The sequence below is a fragment of the Ictidomys tridecemlineatus genome, chromosome 7, assembly GCF_052094955.1.
Source record: "Ictidomys tridecemlineatus isolate mIctTri1 chromosome 7, mIctTri1.hap1, whole genome shotgun sequence".
Lineage (NCBI taxonomy): Eukaryota > Metazoa > Chordata > Mammalia > Rodentia > Sciuridae > Ictidomys > Ictidomys tridecemlineatus.
The window spans coordinates 24,969,384-24,994,830 of NC_135483.1; the positions used below are offsets into that span (position 1 = coordinate 24,969,384).

At 29.8% G+C, this 25,447-nt stretch overlaps 1 protein-coding gene across 5 annotated transcripts in view; it reads left to right on the forward strand.

The window, feature by feature from the left end:
- Nucleotides 1-25,447, forward strand: part of Csmd3 (CUB and Sushi multiple domains 3) — a 1,083,924-nt gene that overhangs the window by 137,109 nt on the left and 921,368 nt on the right. For all 5 annotated transcript variants that reach the window (XM_005316223.4, XM_078016771.1, XM_040293722.2 and 2 more), the window contains exon 3: nucleotides 14,230-14,342. In XM_005316223.4, coding sequence (XP_005316280.1) covers nucleotides 14,230-14,342 — 113 coding nt within the window. The remainder of the gene's footprint in view (nucleotides 1-14,229; nucleotides 14,343-25,447) is intronic.

Below are 25,447 nucleotides of genomic sequence, written 5' to 3' on the forward strand. Positions count from 1 at the left end.
GTAATATATTTGTCTATTAATTTAATTTAATTTAATTTTTCATATCTTCTTCTTCCTATACTTTTGTGGGAAAAGATGAGAAAATTGCTTTCTATAAGTAGTCACCTTCCTTGATTGTTTATTTCATTTATTTGTTTTTCTACAACTAGAAAAACAAATAAATGAAATTTAATGTAGGAAGCATTAGAGATAAAAGCATGCAAAAGAGGAAGAAAAAGAAATCTAGATGTTACTTATATCGGAAAGGAAATAAGACCAGCGAAAAAGACAAATGGTTTGTCCCAAAATATAGAATACATTGAATTCTGTGCCACACACCATCTTATTACCATGCAAGTGGGCGGCACCTACCAGAAACTGGGACTTATGTGGCTGCCCACCCATGGCAGATGCTGATCCCACAGGGAGTAACTATGTAGCTACTATTAGAACCATTAAGGAAAGACTGCTTCCACCAAAGCAGGAATCAACAAAGCCAAGCGGTCACTCCACAGTTGCCAGCAGCAAATGAAGATAAAAAAAGAGTAACGACTTCTCACTACTCTTCAATTTCTGATCTTTCAGTTTAGGTTTTGGGTATGTTTGTAATGCTGATAGGCATTGAAGTAATGGTATCAAATAATGATCTGGTAGACAGGTGTGGGGTCAGATAGGATTAAACGTTTCACCATTTGGGTGATAGCTATTATGATATTAAGAATTATATTTCTTAGTTGAAATAGTGAACTCCTATCTCTGTCCACGTGCACTTATATGTTCATTTAAAGCATCCAGGTAGAGGGAAGGTGACACAGAGTTGTAAAGATCTATCATTGGAACAAAAGGATGACAAGTGTTTTCAAGGATAAGTATGTGTGTGTGTGTGTGTGTGTGTGTGTGTGTGTGTGTGTGTGTGTGTGTCTCGCTGTAGATTGAACTCAAGATCTCACACATTGCTAAGCACATGCTCCCCTATGGGGGAATAATTTCAACCACCTCCAGAAAAATTTCAACAAGACATAAAAGCACAATGTCTGCTGGAACAGATTTTTACTTTTATGTTTGGCCATTATAAAAACTAAAGCCTTTTTTTTTTTTTTACTCATTTATTATCTCCTTGTTTCCCACATCCCCTCTTTATATGGTTCTTCTTTTTCTACTAATCTAAGCAGTAGTTCATTTTAATTTCCTCAAATTTACTTAAGCATAATGTCTGACTGCCATTAATACAATTATTATATTTAACACCATGAAAATTCATATTTTTTCACTTTCACAAGCATATTCCAATCCAAAACGACAAAAGCAGTTAATAACTAAGTGTATATATGAAGTTCATTCTTTTATCTATTATTGAGGATTAATGAAAGTAATTGACTGAAGTTTCTCATGTTTGTCCAAAAATTTACAATTTTTCTTCATGGTATTTAGTTGTCAAATATGCCCATCAGCTTAAAGTTTATGAACATGCTTCTGCTTTTTGTTTCATGTACACTGTTGTTAACCTAATAAAAAACATTACACTATTGGGGCTGGGGTTGTGGCTCAATGGAAGAGCACTTGCCTCACATGGATGCCCTGGATTCCATCCTCAGCACCACATAAGAATAAATAAATAAAAATGAAGATATTGTGTCCATTTAAAACTACAAAAATATTATTAAAAAATTATACTGTTGAATTTTTTCTCAACGTTTAGAAAAGAATACTGGTATAATTTCAATTATTTTTGTATTTATGAAAATAATTGTTTAAAATGCTTGCCAGTGTCTTTTCTTTGGGGAATCCAAGAGCTTATAAATTCACTGGTTTTTCTTTGTTTCTCATTTCACTCTATATAAGAATATACCATTTCTATGATTTTTATGTTATTCTATTTGGGTGCAAAACTACATCCAAATTTCAGAATTATATAGCCCCAAAAGAAATAGAAAGGATTATAACATTATAATGTAAAAAATATAAAAATCCTTTTTATGAAAATATTAATTAATTTCTAGTACACATGAATATTAATAAATAAAGAAATGCTAATTACTAAACCAGCTGAATATTTTGCTTAAAAGATTATGCTCTATCATTTGAACTTTGTTGTTGACATGTAAGTAGAAACATCTTGAAAAATGAGAATGTAAATTAGTAGTTTTTTATTATTTCTTAAATTTCACTATAAATAGTCATTTACATCTGTCTATTTGTATTTATTTAATTTGATTTAGATTTTTCACATTAGAAGAAACACTTACTGCAAACAAAATTTACTCAGTTCTTGCTTTAGAGATGATGGTACAACACATTGGGTACAGATGATTCATTTTTTTTGTTGTACCTTATAGTATCTGATCCTTTGGTGGCTATTAGGAAAGGCATAGATATCTTTGGCTCTCAGGGCCATTTTATGTTTTTGTTTGTTTTCCCAGCATTTTAACTAAATATTTTCAACAGATTCCCAAATTAGTAAAAGAAGAAAAATACAGACATATGACTATCCATTGGCTTTACAGAAAGCATCAAGTACTTTTTATTTTTTTTATATAGTGTTCTTTTCACATGAAAATTTCATGAATTTATTAAAGAAGTACAGGATTCTTAAATGATCCTTTTTCACTTCAATGATGAAAATAAAATTGGCATTAATTCTACTTCTGTGTTTTTATCGTAGCTATGGAAATGTTAAGTAAATTGAATTATTCTGATGGGGAATTGCTTTATTCTAATCATTTCAATACTAGTAAATAATACCAACACATAGAGATGTACTACAGGAGATTTTCATGTTTAAAGCAGATAAAAAGACATAGTACAACATTGTGAAATGTCAAATTCTATATCTATGTTTTATGAAATTAAAATGTATATGTTATAGTTCATTAAAACACCATTGAAATGGCATTTTACATGTTAGCAAATATCTCAAAAGCATTTTAGGAATGTTAAAAAATGTAACTTCAAATTATGTAAAGACCATACCTCTAAAATAAAATATTTTACATCATAACATAATTAACATGCTAATGTTTTTTGAACTTAATCATCATCAATATTGTGAAGTGGAAAACTTTACAATTATTTCATCAAAATTGTATAAAAGTTTAATTTTTAAAAAATACCTCAAATAGAGTAAAAGAATTCATATTATCATAACAAGTAATTTATTTTTTATCAAGTTGTCCAATTTAAAATTATTTGAATATGACCTATAATTATTATTTTAAAACAGATTAAATGAATGAGTTTGAATTTTACAGAAAAAAAAATGATCAGTTGATAACACTAATTCATAAACATTGTCTAGATTCACCAATCAAATAGATAGATGGCTGTACATGTTTTATGTCACTGCACTGTCATATTAAAAATTTTTATAATGTACTTAAGTAAAGAAAGATCATAATTTAATTTAAACTAAAATGCTAAGAAAAGAGGTTTTTGAGATGCTATAACATATACCAGTTGTAGGAAGAGAAGAATCATTTCAAATGGCAGTAATGGAAGTGGTATCTGAACAATGAATATAACTAGTGTATTGTGTATCTTGTAAGCATAATTATAATGCCCTCAATTACATCTATCTGATAACTTTGAAAACAAAATATTGACTTAAAATAAAATAAAAAGTACTTTGGAACTGAAGATGTAGCTCAATAGTAGTATGTGTAGGGCTCATGGTTTCTACTAGAAGAAAAAATATCTGGAAAATTATAATCATCACTCTCAGAAATTTTAGTGTGTCTATATGAAAGTGTATAGTATCCTCATGAAAAATCTTTTGTCACTGCCAGGTATGGTAGCACACTCCTGTAATCCCAGTGGCTCAGGAGGCAGAGACAGGAGGATCATAAATTGAAAGCTAGTCTCAGCAACTAAGCAAGGCCTTAAAGCAACTTAGTGAGACCCTGTCTCTAAAATCCCTGTTAGGAAAAAAAAATATCAAACATAAAGCTTGATTCAAAGTAATTTATTTTAGCAATAAGTATTTATTCTAATGTGAAAAATCTAAAGCAAATAATTACCTATAGACCAATGCCAATGACTATTTGTAGTGAAAATTTTAAAAGATACTTATTTACATTACCATTTTTAAGGTGTTTCTACTTATATGTCATGAACAAAGTTGAAATGATAGCATAATCCAAAGAAAACATTTGTCTTTTGGTTTTTTGAGATAGACTTATTTCACTTAGTATGATATTTCACCATTTACCTGCAATTGCCATGATTTCTTTCTTCTTTAAGGCTAAGTAATATTTCATTGTGTATGTATACCACATTTTCTTTATCCATTCATATGTTGAAAGATATCTAGGTTGGTTTTGTAGTTTGGCTATTACATATTGAGCTGCTATAAACATTGATGTGGCTCTGACACTATAGTATGCTGATTTTAAGTCCTTTCAGTAAAAACTGAGGTGTGGGATAGCTGAGTCAAATGATGGTTCTATTCCAAGCTTCTGAGGAATCTCCATACTGTTTTCCAGAGTGATTGCACCAATTTTCAGTTCCACTAGCAATATAAGACTCTTACCTTTTCCTCCATTTCTTTGTCAACATTTATCATTACTTGATCATTGCCATTCTGCCTGGAGTGAGATGGAATCTTTGTTTTGATTTGCATTTCTGCAATTGCTAGAGATGTTGAACATTATTTCATATATTTGTTGATCAATTGTATTTCTTCTTCTTCTTCTGTGAAGTTTCTGTTCAGTTCCTTTACCCATTTATTGATTGGATTTTTTTGCATGTAAAGGGAGGGGAAGGGAGGAAATACAGGGATAGGACAGATAATAGAATGAGTCATACTGGTGTAATTCCATATCATGTACAACCAGAAGAATGAGAAGTTATAGTCCATACATGTATGATGTGTCCAAAGGCATTCTACCTTTATGTATAAGTAATTAAAATCAATAATAAAATAATAGCACAATCTTTTAGGCAAAATATACAGCAGGTTTAGTAATTAGCATTTCTTTACCTTATTACTGTTCATGTGGTCTAGGTATTGTATTATTATTTTCAATTAAAAAATTTTTATATTTTTTATATTACAATTATTCTCAATTTCTTATGGGGCCTATATAATTGCACTGAAGGAGAATAATATAGAAATTGTAAAAATAGTTTATTCTTACATAATGTGAAATGAGAACAAAAAAATCTATGCTCTGTTTTTATGCAATATAATACTTCTTAATTCATATTTTACATATCTAAGTATACAAATCTGGTGAGTAGCATAGAATCTCAAAACCTTTCTATATTTTTTAGTTTAAATATTACATTTCATAATTAGTCTGCCTCAAATACAGTAGATACATTATGAATTATGTAATGACATAGGTTGTATGGGTAAATCCTTTAATGTTTGGAAAAAATGAACAAAATTCACACTTCTAGTGTATACACATTTTAAATGAATAGATTAAATAAAAAAATGTGCTACATTTATACAAGCATTATTTCACATAATACTCTAAAAAGGACTCTGAGATAATTCCTACTATCAACTTGTCTTATTCCTAGTTTATTATGATGAAGTCACCACTTGCCCAATATCAAATTCCTATTAAGTAAGTAATAACATTTTTTACAATTATTTATGCCAGGATACAAGGTCATGGTTTTCGACATAACTGTCTCTCAAAATCTTCAAACATTAGAAAGATGTTTATTAACAGGTGTAAATGCAAGCTGAGGTCACTTAAAAACAGATTCAAATGTCTGACAATTAATTAATTGCCCAGTATAACTTCCCTTATTTTGAGTGTTCTCAGAAGTTCAACTACTAAAAATTATGGTCACTTGTATTCTTAAAGATAAATTACTCCATGAATAAAAAAAGAAAAAAGAAAGGAAAATGAGACATTAAGGTGGTTTTGAAGAATTCACAGAAGAAAGTAAAGGTATTGAAATGCTTTCTTTTTGAACAAATTGTTTGGCTCTATATTTCATAGATCCAGATATAATGTTAACCTTGAAAACCAAAAACCAATGACTGGAAAGAATGATTTATGATAGCAGGGTACCTCTAGATATAGTGAGATAAGGCTGTTCTCAACTTCTTTTTTTAAAATAAGGAAAGGTTTTCTCCATGGCATAATGGTTTTATAGTCTATGGAAGGAAGGAAGGACAGAAACAGGGAGTGAGTGAGGGAAGGAAGAAAGGAAATATTTCAAATAGGAACATATTTAATTAAAAAATTCTAAGCTTAAGACTAGGACATGAAATTTAGGGAGAACCTTCTCTAATTTTCAGGAAATCAGGACTTTGAAGGAATTGGGAAGAAAAAAAAAACACCACTAATGAGCTCATTTGTTTGCATAACCAAAATGGTGGTTTTGAATAAAATATCTGGTAATCAAATGGGAAAAAAAATCAGCTTTAACCCTGAAAAAGCCCATGCACCTACTCATGAAGACATATCAATGGCTTATACTTGTATTCACATCCTAAAAGTTCTGAAAGTGTCTTCATTGGTATAATCTAATGGGGAATACTGTTGGTAATGAGAGTTATTTTGGCAAAAGAAGCTTCAACACCATATGGAGAAAGGAGCGGAAATGAATACTGGTTGCCTACCTTTCTATCTTTATTTATACTAAAGCAATATACCCCAATATCTATCAAAATCCACTTCTATACCTCTACTTTTATATCAACATCTATACCCAGCACATGTTTCTAATATGATGAACTCACCTTTCCCAAACAAGATGCTTTTTCTGGGATTTCATAATCATGCATCACTTCTTGACAAGTCTAGTAATACATCAATATGTGATTTTGTCATTATGTACACATCATAGAGTAGTACTTCAAGAGACTTGGATGGTATGCCTACTCTACATCAGGCTACTGGTTTATAGTATATTAACATACTAAATATTGTAGGCAACTATAACACAGTAATATCACTAGGCAATAGAAACTTTTTAGAGCCATTATAATTTTATAGGACCACTGTTATATAGCTGTCTATCTTAACCAAAATGTCATTATGTGGCTCATTGTTTTATTTTATAGAATCTTCAGCTCAAGATCACTTTTTCTCAACAAATAACATGTATAATTATTCAAATATTACAATACCCATATTTTTCCTTGATACTACTACTCCTGATACCTTGACATACCATGAATTATTATAGTGTACTTCATGCTCTCATGTATTAATAGGTATGCATGATTTATTCTCTGGAGATAAACAATACTTTACATAACAGCTTCTTCCCATGATTTTCTCATTCAGTTTGAAATTAAATAAGTTAATGTTGTGTTTCAGCAGAGAATTCCTTTTAAATCCCTGCCTTAATTTTTAAGAGCTGTCAAACTAAAGTACAATAAGATAATACATATGCAAAAATCTTACTGTGAATAATGAGCAATCTCTGTGAGAATGCTGGTGTTATAATACCATTTATTTTAGTACTAGCATGCCACAGAATGTAGAGGAAAGAGCAATGGATTTTTAGTCATAGCACTAATAATCTAACATTTAATGACTATTTGGGGGGAGTCTAGAAATTACATAAGGCTATGTAACATAATTTTTTATTTAACATTCATAAAAGCTTGGAATTTTGGTAACATTTCTACTTTTTTATTTTTTATTTTTTTAGTTGTTGATGGACCTTCATTTTATTTATTTGTATGTGGTGCTGAGAATAGAACCCAGTGCCTCACACATGCTAGGCAAGCTTGTTACCACTGAGCCACAAACCCAGCCCCTCCACTTTTATGTTAACATCAAACACTCCTCTCACTCTTCCTTACTCACTTTCTTCCTCATTTTCCCCCTTTCTTTCTTCCTTTTTCGTTTTCCCTCCACATCTATTTTTCTCTCATGTCATTACAAACAGTAGTATGCTATGAAATTTAAATTTAAGACTGTTTTTTATAGTCATTCTTTTTCCTTGAGAAAATTAAAAATTGTAATCACCTGATAGATATATTACAATACATTTATTATACATATGTATCTATATTCATGCATAAGCATTACATATATTATATATACATATATATATTTAAAAGTTCTTTGATTAGCCTGTTAGAGATAATATAGACCAAGTCTTTCTTGATTCTCAAGTCTTCCAGAATTTACATCTTACAGTGAAAATCAAATAAACATATTTAAGTAAACAGGTATCATTCTTATTTATCAATACTGATAATTTAAGGTTTCATATCACATTAAGCTATAATATGGCATATTAACTCTTATGAATTAGAGAAACTTTTTTATTAACAACCTATTATTTAAGGACCATATGCACTGACATTTTTAAATGGCTTTCTTGTGATTTCAGTTTCTATCAATTGTGTATTAATTGCCAAATACTTATTTTGGTATTTTTCATATTCATAATTTATATAAAGTCAATTGTTTAATTCTTCTTGTAAGTAGTTACTTATTACAGTAGGGACATTATTAATAATTTTAAATATTTATAAGAAAAATAGTACAAAGATATTTTCATGCAAAATTAAGAATAACAACTATTAAAATTGCATGCTCTAAATGTTTGATTGTTGATACATATAACAAAGAGCTTTTGATGAGTCTCTTCCCCAGTAAAACATAAAATGCAAAGATATAGTTGGGTATGTATGTCCAAATAAAGAGAAGGAAAAATACACATTATCAGCTAGAAACTATCAAATAAAAAATGAAAAGAATAATCCAACATATTGTACCAACTTGTCAGATGAGGTAGTATTCTGGAAGAATAGTCTTGGACTAGACCTGGTCCGTGACAAAATATTCACGAAAAAATGAAATATGAAAAATACAGGAAATGCTATGAATTTTTCATGAAGGTAAATAAATTATCCTTTAATCTCAATTTATGTGCATTTTCAAAAGCCAATTTTCTGGTTAAATAAATTTGTGATTGTTACAACTACACAAAACAAAGTTTCTGCTTAGCAAAATGAATACATCGCAACCCTTTTTAGCTGATTTCTTCCCACTCAATTTTAAACCTTTAATAGAAACTAATATGTGCAGGAAATTTATATTTCTTTACTCTAGGGCATACCTGATATATTTTAGCTAGGGTGAAATATCTTTGCTAATTACTGATATTTTTTAAAGGTATCAATAACTGCATTCAGACAATGGTTCCCCTTTACCTTCTTCATCTTTAATTGCATGACTATATAATCATGATCCAGTCTTTGTTATTCTCAACTACTTAAAGTTAGGTGGTGGGTAAAATGATGTTCTTAACTATTGCAAATATTTGTCAAGAAACTTCTGAGTTTATGAAGAAATAAAGGTGAATTAGAATTGCATTTGGTTTCCATAGAAAAAATCATCTCCCTCTTGAGAAAATCACACTGAGAAAAGAAATAGATTGGAGTTGGAAGTTATGGGTTTGTATTTTTGCTTCACTGCCTACCAGCTATATCAATTTGAACAATTTACTGGTCACTTGAGCTGTCAGTTCAACTGCAAGTCAGAGAAAATGTGGTTGCACTCTTGTACACTTTTCAAAGAAACAAAATGCCATCCACTGTGCAATTTCATCATGCATAAGTGTAAAAGAAAAAGAATGAATATTGTAACAATATCACCATAGATACAAAACACAAAATTCACCAATATCTGAATAAGTAAAAATGACAAATGGAAAATATCAACCATAAAATATTATGAATTTCAATTTAGAAAATGTAAATACAGGTGAAATGTACATGTGTGTATGTGTGTGTGTGTGTGTGTGTGTATTTAACTATAGGCATATACTTACAAAACCCGCAAATATGTTGTAGCAGTATTATTTATAAAAAATCCAAAGAAAAAAGTTTCCCCAACACATATAGTGGATAGAAGTATATTCAGAAAATGGAATAGCATAGGGCAATGAGTCAGAGTTGTGGTCGTCTTTAAGGAGGAGTAGGAGAGTAATGAACAAGGGTAACTAAACAGGCCTTTAGTATTACAGGCAATGTTTTATTTCTTGACCTGAAACATGTTCAGTTTGTGATAATTCACCAGTCTTTAAACTTTTTTATTCATTTAAACATTTGTATGGATGTTATAGTTCATTGAACATATTAAAAACAAAAGACAAAGTTTATAAAATAAGATTATAAATCTATATGTTATTCACACACACATATACACTAGATAAATATAATATAACCCAAGTATATTCTGGTTATAAGTAACATATCTAAAAACTGAGGATACCAAAATTTGAAGATAAAGAGATGTGTCATCCCAATTCTAATAAATGTTGAGGATGGATATATATATATATATATATATATATATATATATATATATTTAGAGAGAGAGAGAGAGAGAGAGAGAGAGAGAGACAGAGACAGAGAGAGAGAGATAGATATAACCTTCTTACAAGATAAAGATTAAGGTGATATCATTATTACAAATAATTTTTTGAATTTTTAAATTATAAGGAATTATAATTTAAACTTTATGCACCTAATAATGTAGCCCCAAAACATTTTTAGATGGATATAAGTATAAGGAAAAAGATAAAAAATTCAAAATTATGTTGAGAATTTTTTTCACATTCTTTTCAGTAGAGGAAAATCAGAGTCAAAAGTACAGTCAGCTTAGAAACTATTTGAATATAATAAGTTTATCTTAAGTGTATATTGAACACCATGCCTAAACAATTTAAATAGTCATTATGAGTGGTAGAATAATTGTCTAAGAGTAATGGTCCCCCCAGTCCTTCTGAATCTGTCTATCACCTGGTATAAGGAACTCCACAGGTGAAATGAAGGTTATAGATGTTAAAATACAGAGGTATTTGAATTATCCATTTAGGTATAATATAATTGCTTGAGCACTTAAAAGCAGAAATATTTCTTCACTTGGAGGCAGAAATTGCAGAATCAACAGCATAGAGATGAGGCAAAAAGAGAGGACAGAGATATTTGAAGAATAAAAATAACTTCCCTTGCTGACTCTGAAGATGGAGAAATAAATGCAGGCAATCTCTAGAAGGCAAAAAATAATTTCAATTCAATGGGCAGCAAGAAGAAAGAGACTTTAATCCTACAATTGCATGAAACTGAATCCTGACACCAGTCTCATAAGCTTTGAAGACATATCCAGAGCCTGTAGCAAGCAATTCAACCCTTTAATTTTAGCCCTGTGAGACTCTAATCAGAGAATCAGCTAAGTTATGCTCTTCCTACAATTACATAACTGTGAGGTAATAATGGATGTTAAGTTTGCAGTAACTTGGACCAGAAATAAAAAAAATAATACAACAATTATTTATAAGAGAATCAGGTACATAATAAAAATTTACAATATCTGGCCCATTAAACAACTTTCAATAAATTTCAAATATTAAATTAAAGCTAAGAAATATGTTATCTTACTATAATGCAAATAAGATGTGCATTGGTAACAAAATATAAATACAGGTAACCATATGCTCATAATTTAAGAGCTATACCTCTCACCATGGGCCAGAAAAGTTACAAATAAATTTGGAAATGATTTTATTATGTACCTTGGAGCATGTATTTTGTGTAGCAAGAAAAAGAAAATTAAAAATTTTAAATGCTTATGTATACTACAGTCTAGAGAAACTGATACAAAAATATGTAAGAGAAACGTGTTAAGAGGGGTATATTACAAGGATGTTGATGGAAACACACATTATAAATAAGAAAAATGTGCATTATCAGTAGAATGAATTAACAAATGGTAGTACGTGTGTGTGTGTGTGTGCACACACACACAATGGATTCTTACACAGCAGTTGTCCTCAAAATATGGTCCATAGATCCCTGAATGTCCTAAGACATCTTTAAGTGGTCTATAAGGCCAAACCATTTCCATACAATACTGAAATATCATTTGCCTTTTCCACTGTATTGACATTTATCTTCAAGGTACAAAAATAATAAAGGGTAAAAATGGTTGGTTATGCATGAGCAAAACCCATATAGCAGCCTCAAACTACACCTAGTCATTAGTCATATTTTTTATTCTACACACAGTACAAAAAAGAAATAAACAACCAGTTGTACTTAAAAATATACTTGTTGAAGTGTGAGCAATTATTTATTTCATTAAATCTTTATAGTACTCTTTAATGACTAGTGTGACTAAACAGGAAATAGTCATAAAACTCTCAAAACATGATTGTTGTCTAAAGGAGAAACAGTTACACAGTTGTTTAAATTGTCAGCAAAATAGCCACTATTTTCAGAGAACACAATTTTTACCCAAAATAAGGACTGAGAAGTAAGCTGTAGTAATTTGCACTTGGGTATTTGATATATATTTTCTCACATTGTATTTTCTCCAATAAAAATTAAGCCCTAGTTTGACATGTCAAGTTATGATTTATTATCAATAATAAATCTAAACTTTGGAGAAGAAATAAGATGGAAAATTTTAGTCCAACATCAGTCTACCACTTAACCTTTACAGCTTCCTCACATTTAAATATTTCTGAAGAGATCAGTAGCAATACAAATAAATGTACCTAAGTAACTTAGCAAGACTCTTTCTTAAGATAAAAAAGGGTTGGGAATATAACTTTGTGGTATAGACACCAGGGGTCAATTCAAAAAACTGAAAAAAAACAGTGATTTTTTTTTAAAAAATATTGTGTCATGAAATATAATCTACATTTGGAAAAGCTCTATAACTTGGGGAACCATCATTTTAAATGACTGATGTATAATGGTTAAAAAATGCAAAAGTTAAAAAAATACATTACAAGGGCAAAATGAACCAATGGATTTTAATGTTACAGAGTACAAAGTATTCATTGATAGAATTTTGAATTCTACATTCAATTAACTTGTGATGTTTTTGCGTAGAACTGAGAAAGAGTATCCACTTTTATTTGCAAAGGTATTAAAAGACTTCTTCTTCCAATTATGTATCTATGTGAGTCCAGATAATGTTCATATTTATCAACTAAAATTGAATATTGCAAAATATTGAAAATATGAGAATCTGAGTGTTTTCTATTAAGCCAGATATTAGAATCACAAAAATACAAGGCTTTCTTCTCACTTTTGTTTTTGACATAGTTATTTCTTATTAAAATATCATTTACTTCAACATGTAATGGACTTATTCTGGATATTTACAAATTAAGCAATAAATTTGCACTCACATTTTCTGCTTTGAATTTAATAGGGTAATGTTGATAGTCTATAAAATTTCTTTGGGGTTATCAATAATTTTTTAGAATATAAGAAGACCTCAGAAAAAGAAACTTGAGGAAAACAAATACAGCAATTAAAATATATAGTAATTTCAGTATGAATTCATCCTACCTATACAGTATTAGGTAAAAAAGCAAATATGTTAAAAATAGTATAATTTCATAGTATATAATTTTTATACATTTTAATAAATAAAATAATATAACAATTAGAAATTTCAAAAATGTTAAAAATCAAAATGCAATTCATGTAAAAGTCAAAAGTTTTATTTTTATTAGCTTTCAGAAAATTTAGATCTCATGTATATAGATTTTTCTTTTAATATTTCTGTTGAACATTATAAAAACTTTCAATTGTAAAGCACTTTTCATAACATTCAAACTTGTATCTATATGCAATAAATTATTAGGAAAATAGGTAACACTAGAGGCAAAAAAAAATGAGAATATTTGTTATATAAATATGTGAAATATTAACCAATGTCTAATTTTCAGCTATTCACTTAAATAGCACTTACTTTAATTTTAGGAAAAAGTGATAAAAGCAAATCCCTTTTTATTTGTAAGTATTTCAGTTTCAAGATTTTATATTTAGGTCATGTCTTCCTTCATTCTAAAATTTAAATATTTTCCATCTCCCTTCTTTCTCTCCATATATAGATACATACATAGATAAATAGATATATAGCAATTAATATAATTTTAAACCATCAGAATAATTCACTTGACAAAAATTTCTTCCAAATGCTCTGTTGTTAAAATTAATGACATAAAATACAATCATATATTCTCATAATTCCTCATTTCCAATTTTGAACTAATCAAGATTTTATATAGATGATATATGTGATAGATATTTTAAATATCAACACATACATGAGTACATAAATTAATGTATTTTCATATATAATTACAGTGATTACTTTTGATGAGTGTCTTCTAAATGTAATAAACACACCCATATATTTTTACATAAAGCTTACGTGTTTAATAACATGACTGTTAATTCTCCTTACATTCTATTAGATAAAATGCCTATGTCACTGACAATTAATTCAATTTTGTTTTTAGGTTAACAGGATTCCATCTGCCACCACCAGTGACAAGTACCAAATCTGTGTTCTCACTACGTTTGACCAGTGATTTTGCGGTTAGTGCACATGGGTTTAAAGTATATTATGAAGGTAAGTGATGAAAATATAAAAGGAACCACTTCCCAGTGTAATGTAGACAAAACCAGAACTCTTCAAGAGTATCAGTGGAAGAAGAATCAACATGAAGGAGAAAGAATTCATATGGTTATCTCTAATATTGTCACAAGATTCACTTTCATTAATGCTAAATATAGTTAGTGGACTTTGCTGTTTCATATCACTCACTGTGTCTAAACATAGGAACATCTTGACCTTGAATTTTCTTCAGCTATGAGACCATGAATTACTACAGGGTTAGGCAGTAACAGAAAGGAATGGAATGTGAAAGTGAAAGGAACTTAGACCTGATTTGTGATCCAGGTATCATAGAGATTACCTTATCCTTTGCTGTGCTATGTCTCTCATAAAACTAAGCTCATAAAACTAAAGTTGTTTTTTATCCTTTTCCCCTGTAAGTTTAATACAAGCTTCTTTGGCATTGAAACTTGACCTGAACTGATTGAAACCCATTTATAGTCTTTATTTATGTCTCTTAATATAGACACTGACATGTTTCATTATGGAAATAACATTTGATGATGGAGTGGTGTCCCAGGCTGTGCTGAGGGTGTTAAAATATACAAAATCTACAACTTTTTATATGTGGAAAATTCTAATGGCAAAAAAATATGTTCCTGAAGGCTTCAGATAGAAATGGACTTTTAATTTTTTTCTGTATGTGATTTACTGATAAATTTTACATTTAATTTAGAAAAAAATCCTTGCTTAATCCCAGTAATATTATATCAAATTTCCACTCATTTCTCCAGGACCATATAATCAAAATTCACGTCACCAAACCTAACATTGCCATAAAGAGACATACAAATATAATGGAAGGTGCAGTTACTTAGTAACTTTCTTCATTTTTTGTTTTCCTCTTTATTTGGTATGTTGAGGATTAAAGTGCCCCCGCTCAGGAGCAGTTACTTAAAGTACATAATTTAAAATACAGTCCATTTAATGGTCACATTCGAAAATAATCATAAAATATAAATGATACAGTGTAAATTTTAACTTTGTGCATCTGGGGACAGTTATAAACTAAGTCTCATTTTATGTAGTAATATATTTCTCATTAGAAAATACACACTTTCCTAAATAATTGCAGAAAAATATTTCTCAATTTAACATTAAAAATAATGTCATGGACAGTAGTTTTGAATGCTATTTTGTGCCTAGTACATGTATAATTTAATCTACAAGGGGAGGATTGTTCTGAGTTACTTTCTCCATTATGATAATAATGACTATTAATTTTCTAAGGTGTTTTCACAATTATTGAGTAATTATTTTAAGGTTGGCAACTTAATTCATACATACTCATTACTATAACCACAAAGGTTTAAGTGTAATTTTGGCAATCCTGAAGAAGTTAGTAATTTAATAATTTTCTACTAAGTGCTCTTTAAGTAGAAAACTTGTATTCATTAAAATATAAAGATAATTTAGGCTAGTTTATTCATTTGGAAAGCACTAAGTATATTGAAAATTTAGTAACATGGCATATGAATCATGATGTTGGCATGTTTTCTGGTTTGGCTGTCATGTTTCATGAGTTCATATTCAAACATATTTTTGTAGCTCCCTATTGTTACTAACATAAACAATATTAAATGTGTGCCCATCCATTCTGCTTTAGGGGAAATGGGTTTAAATATTTTCCTAAAATTTAAATGTATGTTTGGGATGTCCTAGCTTTAAATATAGGATACTAGCCACTCAGCTATTGAGGAATTGGCTTAGCATGCCACAGAATTATAAGATATCAGGTTCTGATGTATATATTTTATCATGTATATTAGGTTTATGTTGCTGCAAAAAATAAAAAAAAAAAACTACCCAAAATTTAGAAGCTCATCAGGCATGGTAGCACACACCTGTAATTTCACCTGCTCAGGAGGCTGAAGCAGCATGTTTATAAGTTCAAAGTCAGCCTCAGTGACTTAGTGAGGCCCTAAGCAACTAAGGGACACTCTGTCTCAAAAAAAAAAAAAAAAAAACAGCTGGGGGCTGGAGATATGGTTCAGTAGTTAAGCACTATTGGGTTCAATCTGTGATACAAAAAGAAAAAAAAAGTTCAAGATATACAACATATATCATAATTCTGTAAGTGAAAATCTTACAGCAGTGGTTTCTGCTGGATTATTTTATCAGTGTCTCATAAAGTTATAATAAAAATGTCAATAGTGTAAGCCCTTATCAGAATGCTTATATATCCTCTTTCCTAGCTCATTCTGGTAGTTGGCAGCATCTAGTTCTTCGCAGATATAGTACTGACATCCTTCTTTCTTGCTATCTATCACCTGGAGCCCACCCATAGCTCCTACAGGTCTCTTCTGTGTCCATGATCCCTGCGTATCTGAGAACCAGCAACTAGTTGGTCCTTCCGAGAATGATATCTCTGATTTTTCTTTGTAATGCATCTGTACTTCAAGCACTTTCTTCCTTCTTCCCACACCTCTAACTCCAGGTAGAGATCTGTTGGTTTTAAGGATCCATGTATTTAGCGTGGCCCCGTGGCCCCATCTAAATAATAGAGGTTAATCTTCCTATCTTAAACTTTTCACCCTTAATTATATCTGCAAAATCTCTTTTTCAATGTAAGTTGACATATGTTCCATAAATGTTTTTTTTTTTTTTTTTTTTTTGCTCGGGAGAAGGGTTGTCATTGGCCTACTGCATTATGTGCAAATCTATATAAAAAATTCCAGCAGAAGTAGCTACACACTTACTAAGGCTTTATCCTTGGGTATTAGAATACATGAGGTTTCTATTTATCAGTGGTGTTATGATTTCTCAAATTCCAACACTGGACTGCATGTATCATATTCATCTGAAGAATATACTGAAAAGTATACAATAGATTTCTTATGTATCCTGAATCCAATCCTATAGTACAACCCAGAACTATGCATCATAATAAGAAACTACTGATTCTTAGGTTTCCAAAAAGTGTAAGTTCTATGTAGCTATCTTCTATCCCTAGAAGAGATTAAGACAAACCCAACCAATCTGTTATACAAAGAAGATAACTAAGGAAATATCTATTGAATCAGTATCACTGTAAAGATATTTATCATGGACAAAATATTTAATTTACCTAAACTTCATTTTCTCATCTACAATATTGAAGTAATAACTCTCCTTACTTCGTGTGTGTATGTGTGTATTTCTGCATATGATTAATGATTTAATGTTTCAAATATGACAAGTCTTTGAGAAAAATATGTTAGTCTCACTTAAGGTCCTGTTCTGTAAATTCTATTGAATCTTTGATTTAAAGATAACTTCATACACTGAAGTTAATTAAACTTGCATAAAAACAGGAAAACTAAGAATCTGCTTGTACTTATTTGCTGTCCGCACTATGATGAAACACCACTGTGTATTCCAATTGCAAATCAATACTTTTATAAAGTACAAAATAATGCAATTAAATATTGTACCAATGTCAATTTGCTTAAGTTTTTACGTTTACTCTTGATTTCTATTGTTATTTCATAGTGTACCAGTAAGAAATTTTTCACATAAGCACATTGATCCATGTACCAGTTCTTACATTTCCCTCCTTGAATGATTAAGTTATCCATAATAAACCATATATTTTCTATTTTTGTAAGACAAAAAAGAGCAATTCACAATATTGTTTTAAATTACTTTTCTGTGTACCCCATTATGCAATAAAGTTCTCTTTTCAGGTATTTTTTTTTCATGTGAAATTCCACATAATATTCATTGATAGCAAATATCAGTATATTGATAACCCCTAGGGATTTTTTCTTACTAATTTAGGAATCACTTATTGTGGAAATAAAGTAAAAAATACTTGGACTACATTGTAATTATTATATACTATACAAAATGATTATCTTATACCTGATATAATGTATAATTCCAGTATATATCAGTTAAGCAATTTAATTAATAGGAACAGACTTGAAATAAATAAGAAAATAGTCTTAAAAATCACTTGAAACACATAGCAATTGTATCATGGTGATTGTTGCATGTGCCATTAAGCAATGCTTATGACATATAACATAGTAATAACAAAATTCTCACCTTCAAAAAATTTGCTATTAAGATATTATTTTCACATTTAACTCAGAAACAAAAATTTGGCTAATAATGCTACTATTACATAATACTTTTTTGGTATATACTAATCACAGTTATTTCACACACACTCTCTCAAACTAGAAAATTATATAAAATTGTAGTAACCAAGAATTTTTAAAAGTAGTTACCTGAGTTTGAAATTTTTATTTAAATGTCCTGGAGTTATAGCCTATATACATTTGGGAGACTTATTTCAGGTCTAAGTATAACCTATGATTCTAGGTTAAAAAAATTCTAGTCAAGTATATTAGTACAGAAAGGTATTGCTAAAATAAGAATAATCATAATATATATTAAAATATGAAGCAAAGAAGTTAAATATATATTCTTGCAGATATTTCAGGTCACCTATATATTCTATGCCCTTTTAAAATATTTGACACAGAAAATAATAATTATAATATATGCTATTCTATTTAGTTATTGGTCACATGTTTGTTAAAAAATTATCCCTAAGAACATAAAAGGAGCTTTTTAATTTTAGGGGTAATTTTCAACTCCTTTGCTTTAAAATTTTAACTACAGTACCATGAAATTTAATGGAGAGCTTACAACTTAGAATCAAGTCAATTATGCTTCTAGCAAAACAATTGAGTTGCAGCAAGATGCTTATGTTATAAAATTATATATATATATATATATATATATATATATATATCACATAGTTTATAGCAATAAAGGGAGGATAGGTTCATAAAATAAGTTAATGAATATAGATTCTTAAATACTTTAAAAATAAATGAGATTTCATATTTCAGAAACACAACACAAGGAACTACCATACATGCAAAGACTTTGTCTTTGACCTCTTGCCAAATTAAAACATTTTGTCTTTAGGGTTCCATAGTCAACCTGGTTATCTATTGAAACATTTTAATACTAATGTGACCTTTGGTAATGTGTATGTTTGCTTTCTCTTTTGAGCAGTTGGAAGTATTCAAAAATCCAAGTTCAGAAAATGAGACAAATTTATCTGTTTGTTCTGTAAAGATCTTCTGTTAAAAGACACCATATTATAGTGAACATGTGGATTTGGTTGTATGTACAGAAGAATTTATTAATTTTCAAGTAGTTATACATCTATTACATGCTTTTAATTACTTACTGTACTCAAAAATGCTTCAACAGTATCATCAATACTATGAATGCTCTGAAAACCACAAATAAAAATACTACGAATGCTTTTAGATATTAAGCAATAACATTTTAAGCATTTCTTACTTATGCCCATTATAACACATATAACCACTACTAATACTGACCTCTCTAGTCTTGTTTCTAGCTATGGTATCAAATTATAAACTGCCTTAAACTTAATTCAGTCTCTCTCTTGTATTCAGGACACCATGTGCACACTTCTTTTATGGCTTGATTACTTATCTTTCCAGATCTTGTGCAAACCTTAATCCCCTGTAGAAAGTCATTTATGGAATCCAAAATTGGTCTCAGTACTAAAAGATCTTTCTCTGTGTACTCAGGTGTGTCTACACCTTGCCACACAATACTTCTTCATTTTAGATTTTTGCCTCATATTAAGCTGTTGAGAACACTGAAAGTATTAAATACGACTTCTTCATTTTGTATACATGCCTCCTATTTTAGCACATTCCTCGCATACTGGAAACACTTATGAAATGCTTGTTAAAACTCAACTTTAAAAGGATTAAAACCCCAGTGAATGTCTTAAACAGAAGACATGGGCTATATTTAATAACTTCAAATTTGTAATATGCATAGATTATTACATTAAATAGTTAAAAACTTTAGAAAAAATATTATTTAGTTTTTAAAATCCATAAGTGATACATACATATTATTTATACTTCTATAAATATATTATTTGCTTATAATCTTTTTCATAGATTAGTTTATTTATGAAGCAATTTAAAAATTAAAAATGCCCATAAAAAATAAAAGTGACAAATAAGAAATTGCAAAGCCCTGGTTCATTTAATCTGTGTCTTCATATGGTGAAGGTCAGATCACATTAAAGGTTTTCTTTTTCTTTTTTTCTTTTTTCTTTTTTATTCTTCAGAATAGAATGATTAAACAAATCAAAATGATAATCCCATTCCTTTTGAATTTTCTTCTTTTATGTATGTTTTTAAGCATGCCATATGTGCCAACCAATATGAGTTGTAATTTTGATATGAGTGCTAGAATGTAGTTAACTGAGGAATTGATTAATTTAAAACTCTAATTATATGTCAAAGATATTTTGCTGTTTTCACACAAAGCTCATATGTTATGATGGCTATTATAATTGATAGTACACAATTAGGGGTTTAAAAGAAAAGTATACTAGAGTTTGGTTTAAAATTGTTTTGCAAATTTCCTTATCTCTGTTCCCTACCAAATATAGTAATTCTAATGCTGTCTGTCAGGTAATCCACTTTCAATTGGCAATAAGGAAAGAAATGACACTTTTCACATGTGCACATTGTTCTTCTGGTACTAAAGTCAAAACCCTCATAGAGATTGAGAGACAGAATGAAAACACAAGGCAGTTGTTCCAGTTCATTTGAAAAGAGGGCACAATGAAAGAACACCAAGTGTTGTGTAGAAATTAATTGAAAACTATTTGTTATAGGGAATACTTTAAGCAAATGCACAAAGAAAAAATTCATAAGCATTTTCTTGATAATTATAAGGTCCCTGGATCAAAGTACAAACATCTTTATACAGACATTTTGGTAAGAAAAGGTAAGAACAAAAAAATAAAAGATAACAATTTGTGCCAAACTATATCAAGTATTATTTCAGTAATTTTGAGAAAATACAATTATTAATTTCAGAGAGACAAAGAAATATCAGAAATCATTTACCTATGTATATATACTTTATATTTTCTATACGTACATATTGTACATATTGTTAAGAACTGTGAAGTTTCTGAGATTTTATTCTGCTTCAAAGTTAACAAACCAATCTGCTCTAGTTCTATGGCAGAAGACATAATACACAAAACTATATTTAATCATGCTTAAAGGACTTTTTTACTTACACCAACAGAAATAGCCAGAGTACCAAAAATTGTGTTTTCAAAGCCTCAATTCCCACAAGCAATGAAAAGAGGGCCAAGTAACATTCCCCAACATGGTAGGCTGTTATAGGAGAGAGCAATTCTGAGCTTAGAGAACCAGAATCTTTTATATTAAAAAGTAAGCACACTTGCCCTTTGGTCAGGACAGACAATATTTCTTTATTGTCACTGAACAAAGGGAGTCAGCATCTCTGCTTACAAGATTTGAAAACATGAGAGATATATCGAGAATGGTTTCCCAATATATGTGTATCGTGTTCTACCACAACAGCACCTGGATTTGATGTATCTTACACAATTTTCAATAATCTTTGATAATGCCAAATTAAAGATTCCTTTAGATATTATTAAAGGAAAATTTTTCAAATGAATAGATGTTATCTAAAAATTTCAAGATTTTAGCAGTCATATTTACTACTGTTTAAAAAAGTACTTAAAGTGCAATAGTATTTTCCATACACATTTGAATAACTTAGACAATATCATTTAAAAATAATGAGTGTCATTGTTCCTTCATCCTATCTTTTATAATTTTGGATATGCTGAACTTTCTTTCTATAATGTGGAATATGCTTACTTCATCATGACTTCATAGGATTTCTCTATATACATTTACTACTAAGCTAGTCTCTCCTTTTATCTTCCTGCACTGTTTTTCTCTCTCTCTGTGTGTGTGTGTGTGTGTGTGTGTGTGTGTCTGTGTGTGGTTTTATAGCGGAGTAATATTAGATAATATGATGAGAGGAGTAGTATTTATCACAGCATAAATTCCAGATGAATATAAAAAAATGAAAATATGTAATTCACAAAGAAACATAACAGAATATTATCAGATCATGGGAGACAAAAACATTATAACAGCAAAAGCGCAAAGGAAAATATGTCACTAAAGAATAGATTAATAGGACTAGGGCTGTAGCTCAGTGATACAGGGCCTCCCTTGCATGTGTGAGGCACTGGGTTTGATCCTCAGCACCACATAAAAATAAATAAAGATACTGTGCCAATCTTCAACTAAAAAAATATTTTATAAAAAGAATAAATTGGTAAACTAAAGTGTGAAATCTGCATAAGATAATTTAAAAAATTATTCTCATACTAAAAAGGAAAAAAAATGAACAATTAATATTTGCAATCTATGGGACAGAATACACACACACACACACACACACACACACACACACACATACACACCACTATTGCCTCTGATTTAAAGGTTGATACAAATTGAAAATTTACTAAGAAACTAAAGAGACTAAGAATATATGAAGAAAAGACTATCACACAAGATATTTATCATTACTCATATCATTATGTTTAGAAATATTGTTAGTTTATGGATAAGGGAAGTTAATAAATTGATTTTCTTAAATTTAGTTCACATGATGAAGAAATGAGATTAGATCAAGGCAATTAAAAAGGATAAGTGTTCAGATGATGGATTTATCAAACAAAGATTTTTGGATAGGTGTTGATTAAAGTGAGAAGAGAGAATTTATCTATTTATCTATACATTTTCTTATGAGTTAGAGAAAATTGGAAATATGAAAACAACAATGTTATATTTTGATTTATATTGAACAAATCATAACCTTTTAATAATGTAAATCAGAATTTCCATTTTTCCATGTAAACTTGTTGCTTTATTTTTCCATAATTTTTAAAGCAGTCCATCTGTGTGTTACTTCAAAGGCTTCACATTAATTTAAAGAATTAACCTGAAAGACAGTCAGATTATATTTCAGTTATTGTAGTGGCACCCCCTTTCTCCACAGAAAAGTCGTAACTGGGCTTCTCTAGAAATCTTCACCATGGCTGATTTTGGGACTATCAGCAAAAGAGTCTCTGCAAAAGAGTTTAATATAGATAAACTTCCTATTTTCATGTTGCCCTGTGTTACTTGGCCACTGGCTGAACACCCCCTTACTAGTTTCTCACAAACGTATAGTAGTTTGTAAAAATATATAAATAAGGCCTCTGGCCTTGAGCTTGGGCTTCACAGAGATGTCTACATTTCTAAGATAAGAGGAGTTTCCAATTGGACTCATTGTAACAGCTGGCAGAGGGAGGAAACCAAGGGCAGAAGCTGCTCTCCCCGTCTCAGGTGTTGGCCTTGAAGGGTTAACTTACCCAGAACAGTGAAAGAAAAAGCTGCTTTTTATGTAAAATTCTGCAGACTTTGAACTTCTGAGCCCCTCCCCTTTCATGCTGAGGATAAAACTCTGAAGCTAACTGAACATGGGGTTCAGGGGATTGATTGATTACAGCAAAGGCTCTGCCCTCTGAACCTGGCTGCAGCCAAATAAAACTATTCCCTGCTATCTTCAGTGCCTTGCCTCCTTTGTCCCTACAACATTACCTTTAAATTTCTTTAATTATGACTCTATATTATTTCAATTTGCTGTCTTGATTCTACCTGATAGGATTTTATAGAGTGGAAACTATGCTAACAATATTATTAACTCAAATCTTACATTTTTCCAGTGAACCATATATATCATTTCACCAGCTATTCATAAGGCATTATAAATCACAGTCATCACATGAACTAAGTTACTAAGTCATCAGATGAACTAAATTACCAAATATTATAATATGGTATTTTTCGTTGTTCCATCAAAAATTATCATTAAGATACCAATGTCTATCTGAAATTGGTAAATAAAATTCACCATAGTACAAGATTGGATAAAAACTCCTGTATACAACTCAGTGATAGTTTGCTTCCTTCTGTGTTTAAAAAGGCATGTCCAAAAATTATAGCAACATGGTTTTTAAAAAATTCTAAATATTCTAAATATCCACATGAATTTTTAATATTTAACACCTATTTTAATTTTTCTGATAATGTATTTATTAAATAGTTTATATTGCTTAATTTACATTATTGTTGCTGCCTGAAAAAAAATCCTCACTTTTTATGCATGTTGTAGTGCTACTGTATTAAGAAATCTTTATAATATTAGTTTGCTATTGTTGTATCTAATCTTTCTGGAGATTTGAATGACTATTATGACCCTTAAAGGTTTCAGAAGCATTTTAGGGGAAATGTTTACAATATAAATAAACCAATAAGCCTTCAATTATATTAAAGGATTACATATCAGACAACATTACATCAAAAGTATAAAAGGAGACTATCACTATTTGGAAAATGTTAATCTTGTTTATTATAAAATTAGTTCTGTCTATTAGAAATATTTATTATGTATTTTAGAAATAATACTATGATGTGAATTGACCAAATGACTAGAAAATAATACATTTTATTGTTATAACTAATAAGTTAGCAATATTATATAGGTAAGCACATGATTTGTTGAGGAATTAACCTGAGAGACTATTAGATTACAATTTTTTTAGGGTTCCAGGATTGAAGGGAATGATTCTGATCCAATTCAGAATCCTACCTTGGAGTATATAGCTATTTGTATATATGAAATTAGAAATGTGATACACACTAGGGCAGGTCAAACCCAGTACTTGTGAACTAAATTTTAAGGTGGAAGTTTATTTATTTGCTCTGCAACATTGTTTCTGCAATTTTGTGTAGGGTCAATTTGTTTCTAAAAAAATCTGACCCATTATTTCCCATAAAGCGTGTCGTATTACCTCTGTTAGGGCAAACACAAAACTATAACAACAATGACAACAAAATCTCTCCTGACCCCTCATTACCTCTAGTTGTTGTTCCATCCCTCTTGGTGCCCCTTTTATAAAAAGTTCTCAACAAGTGATCTATATTTTCTGTGGCCATCTTTTTTCATTTCTAATCTCATCTCCTTGATTATATTTTCATTAGAACTTTGCCACTACCACTTAGTTATTTTCAAGGTCACCAATGATAATACCATCTCCACATCAATTCTCAAATTACTCTTCCTCTCCTAGGAAGTTAAGGTATTCTTTCATCTTATCTTAATGAATTTTC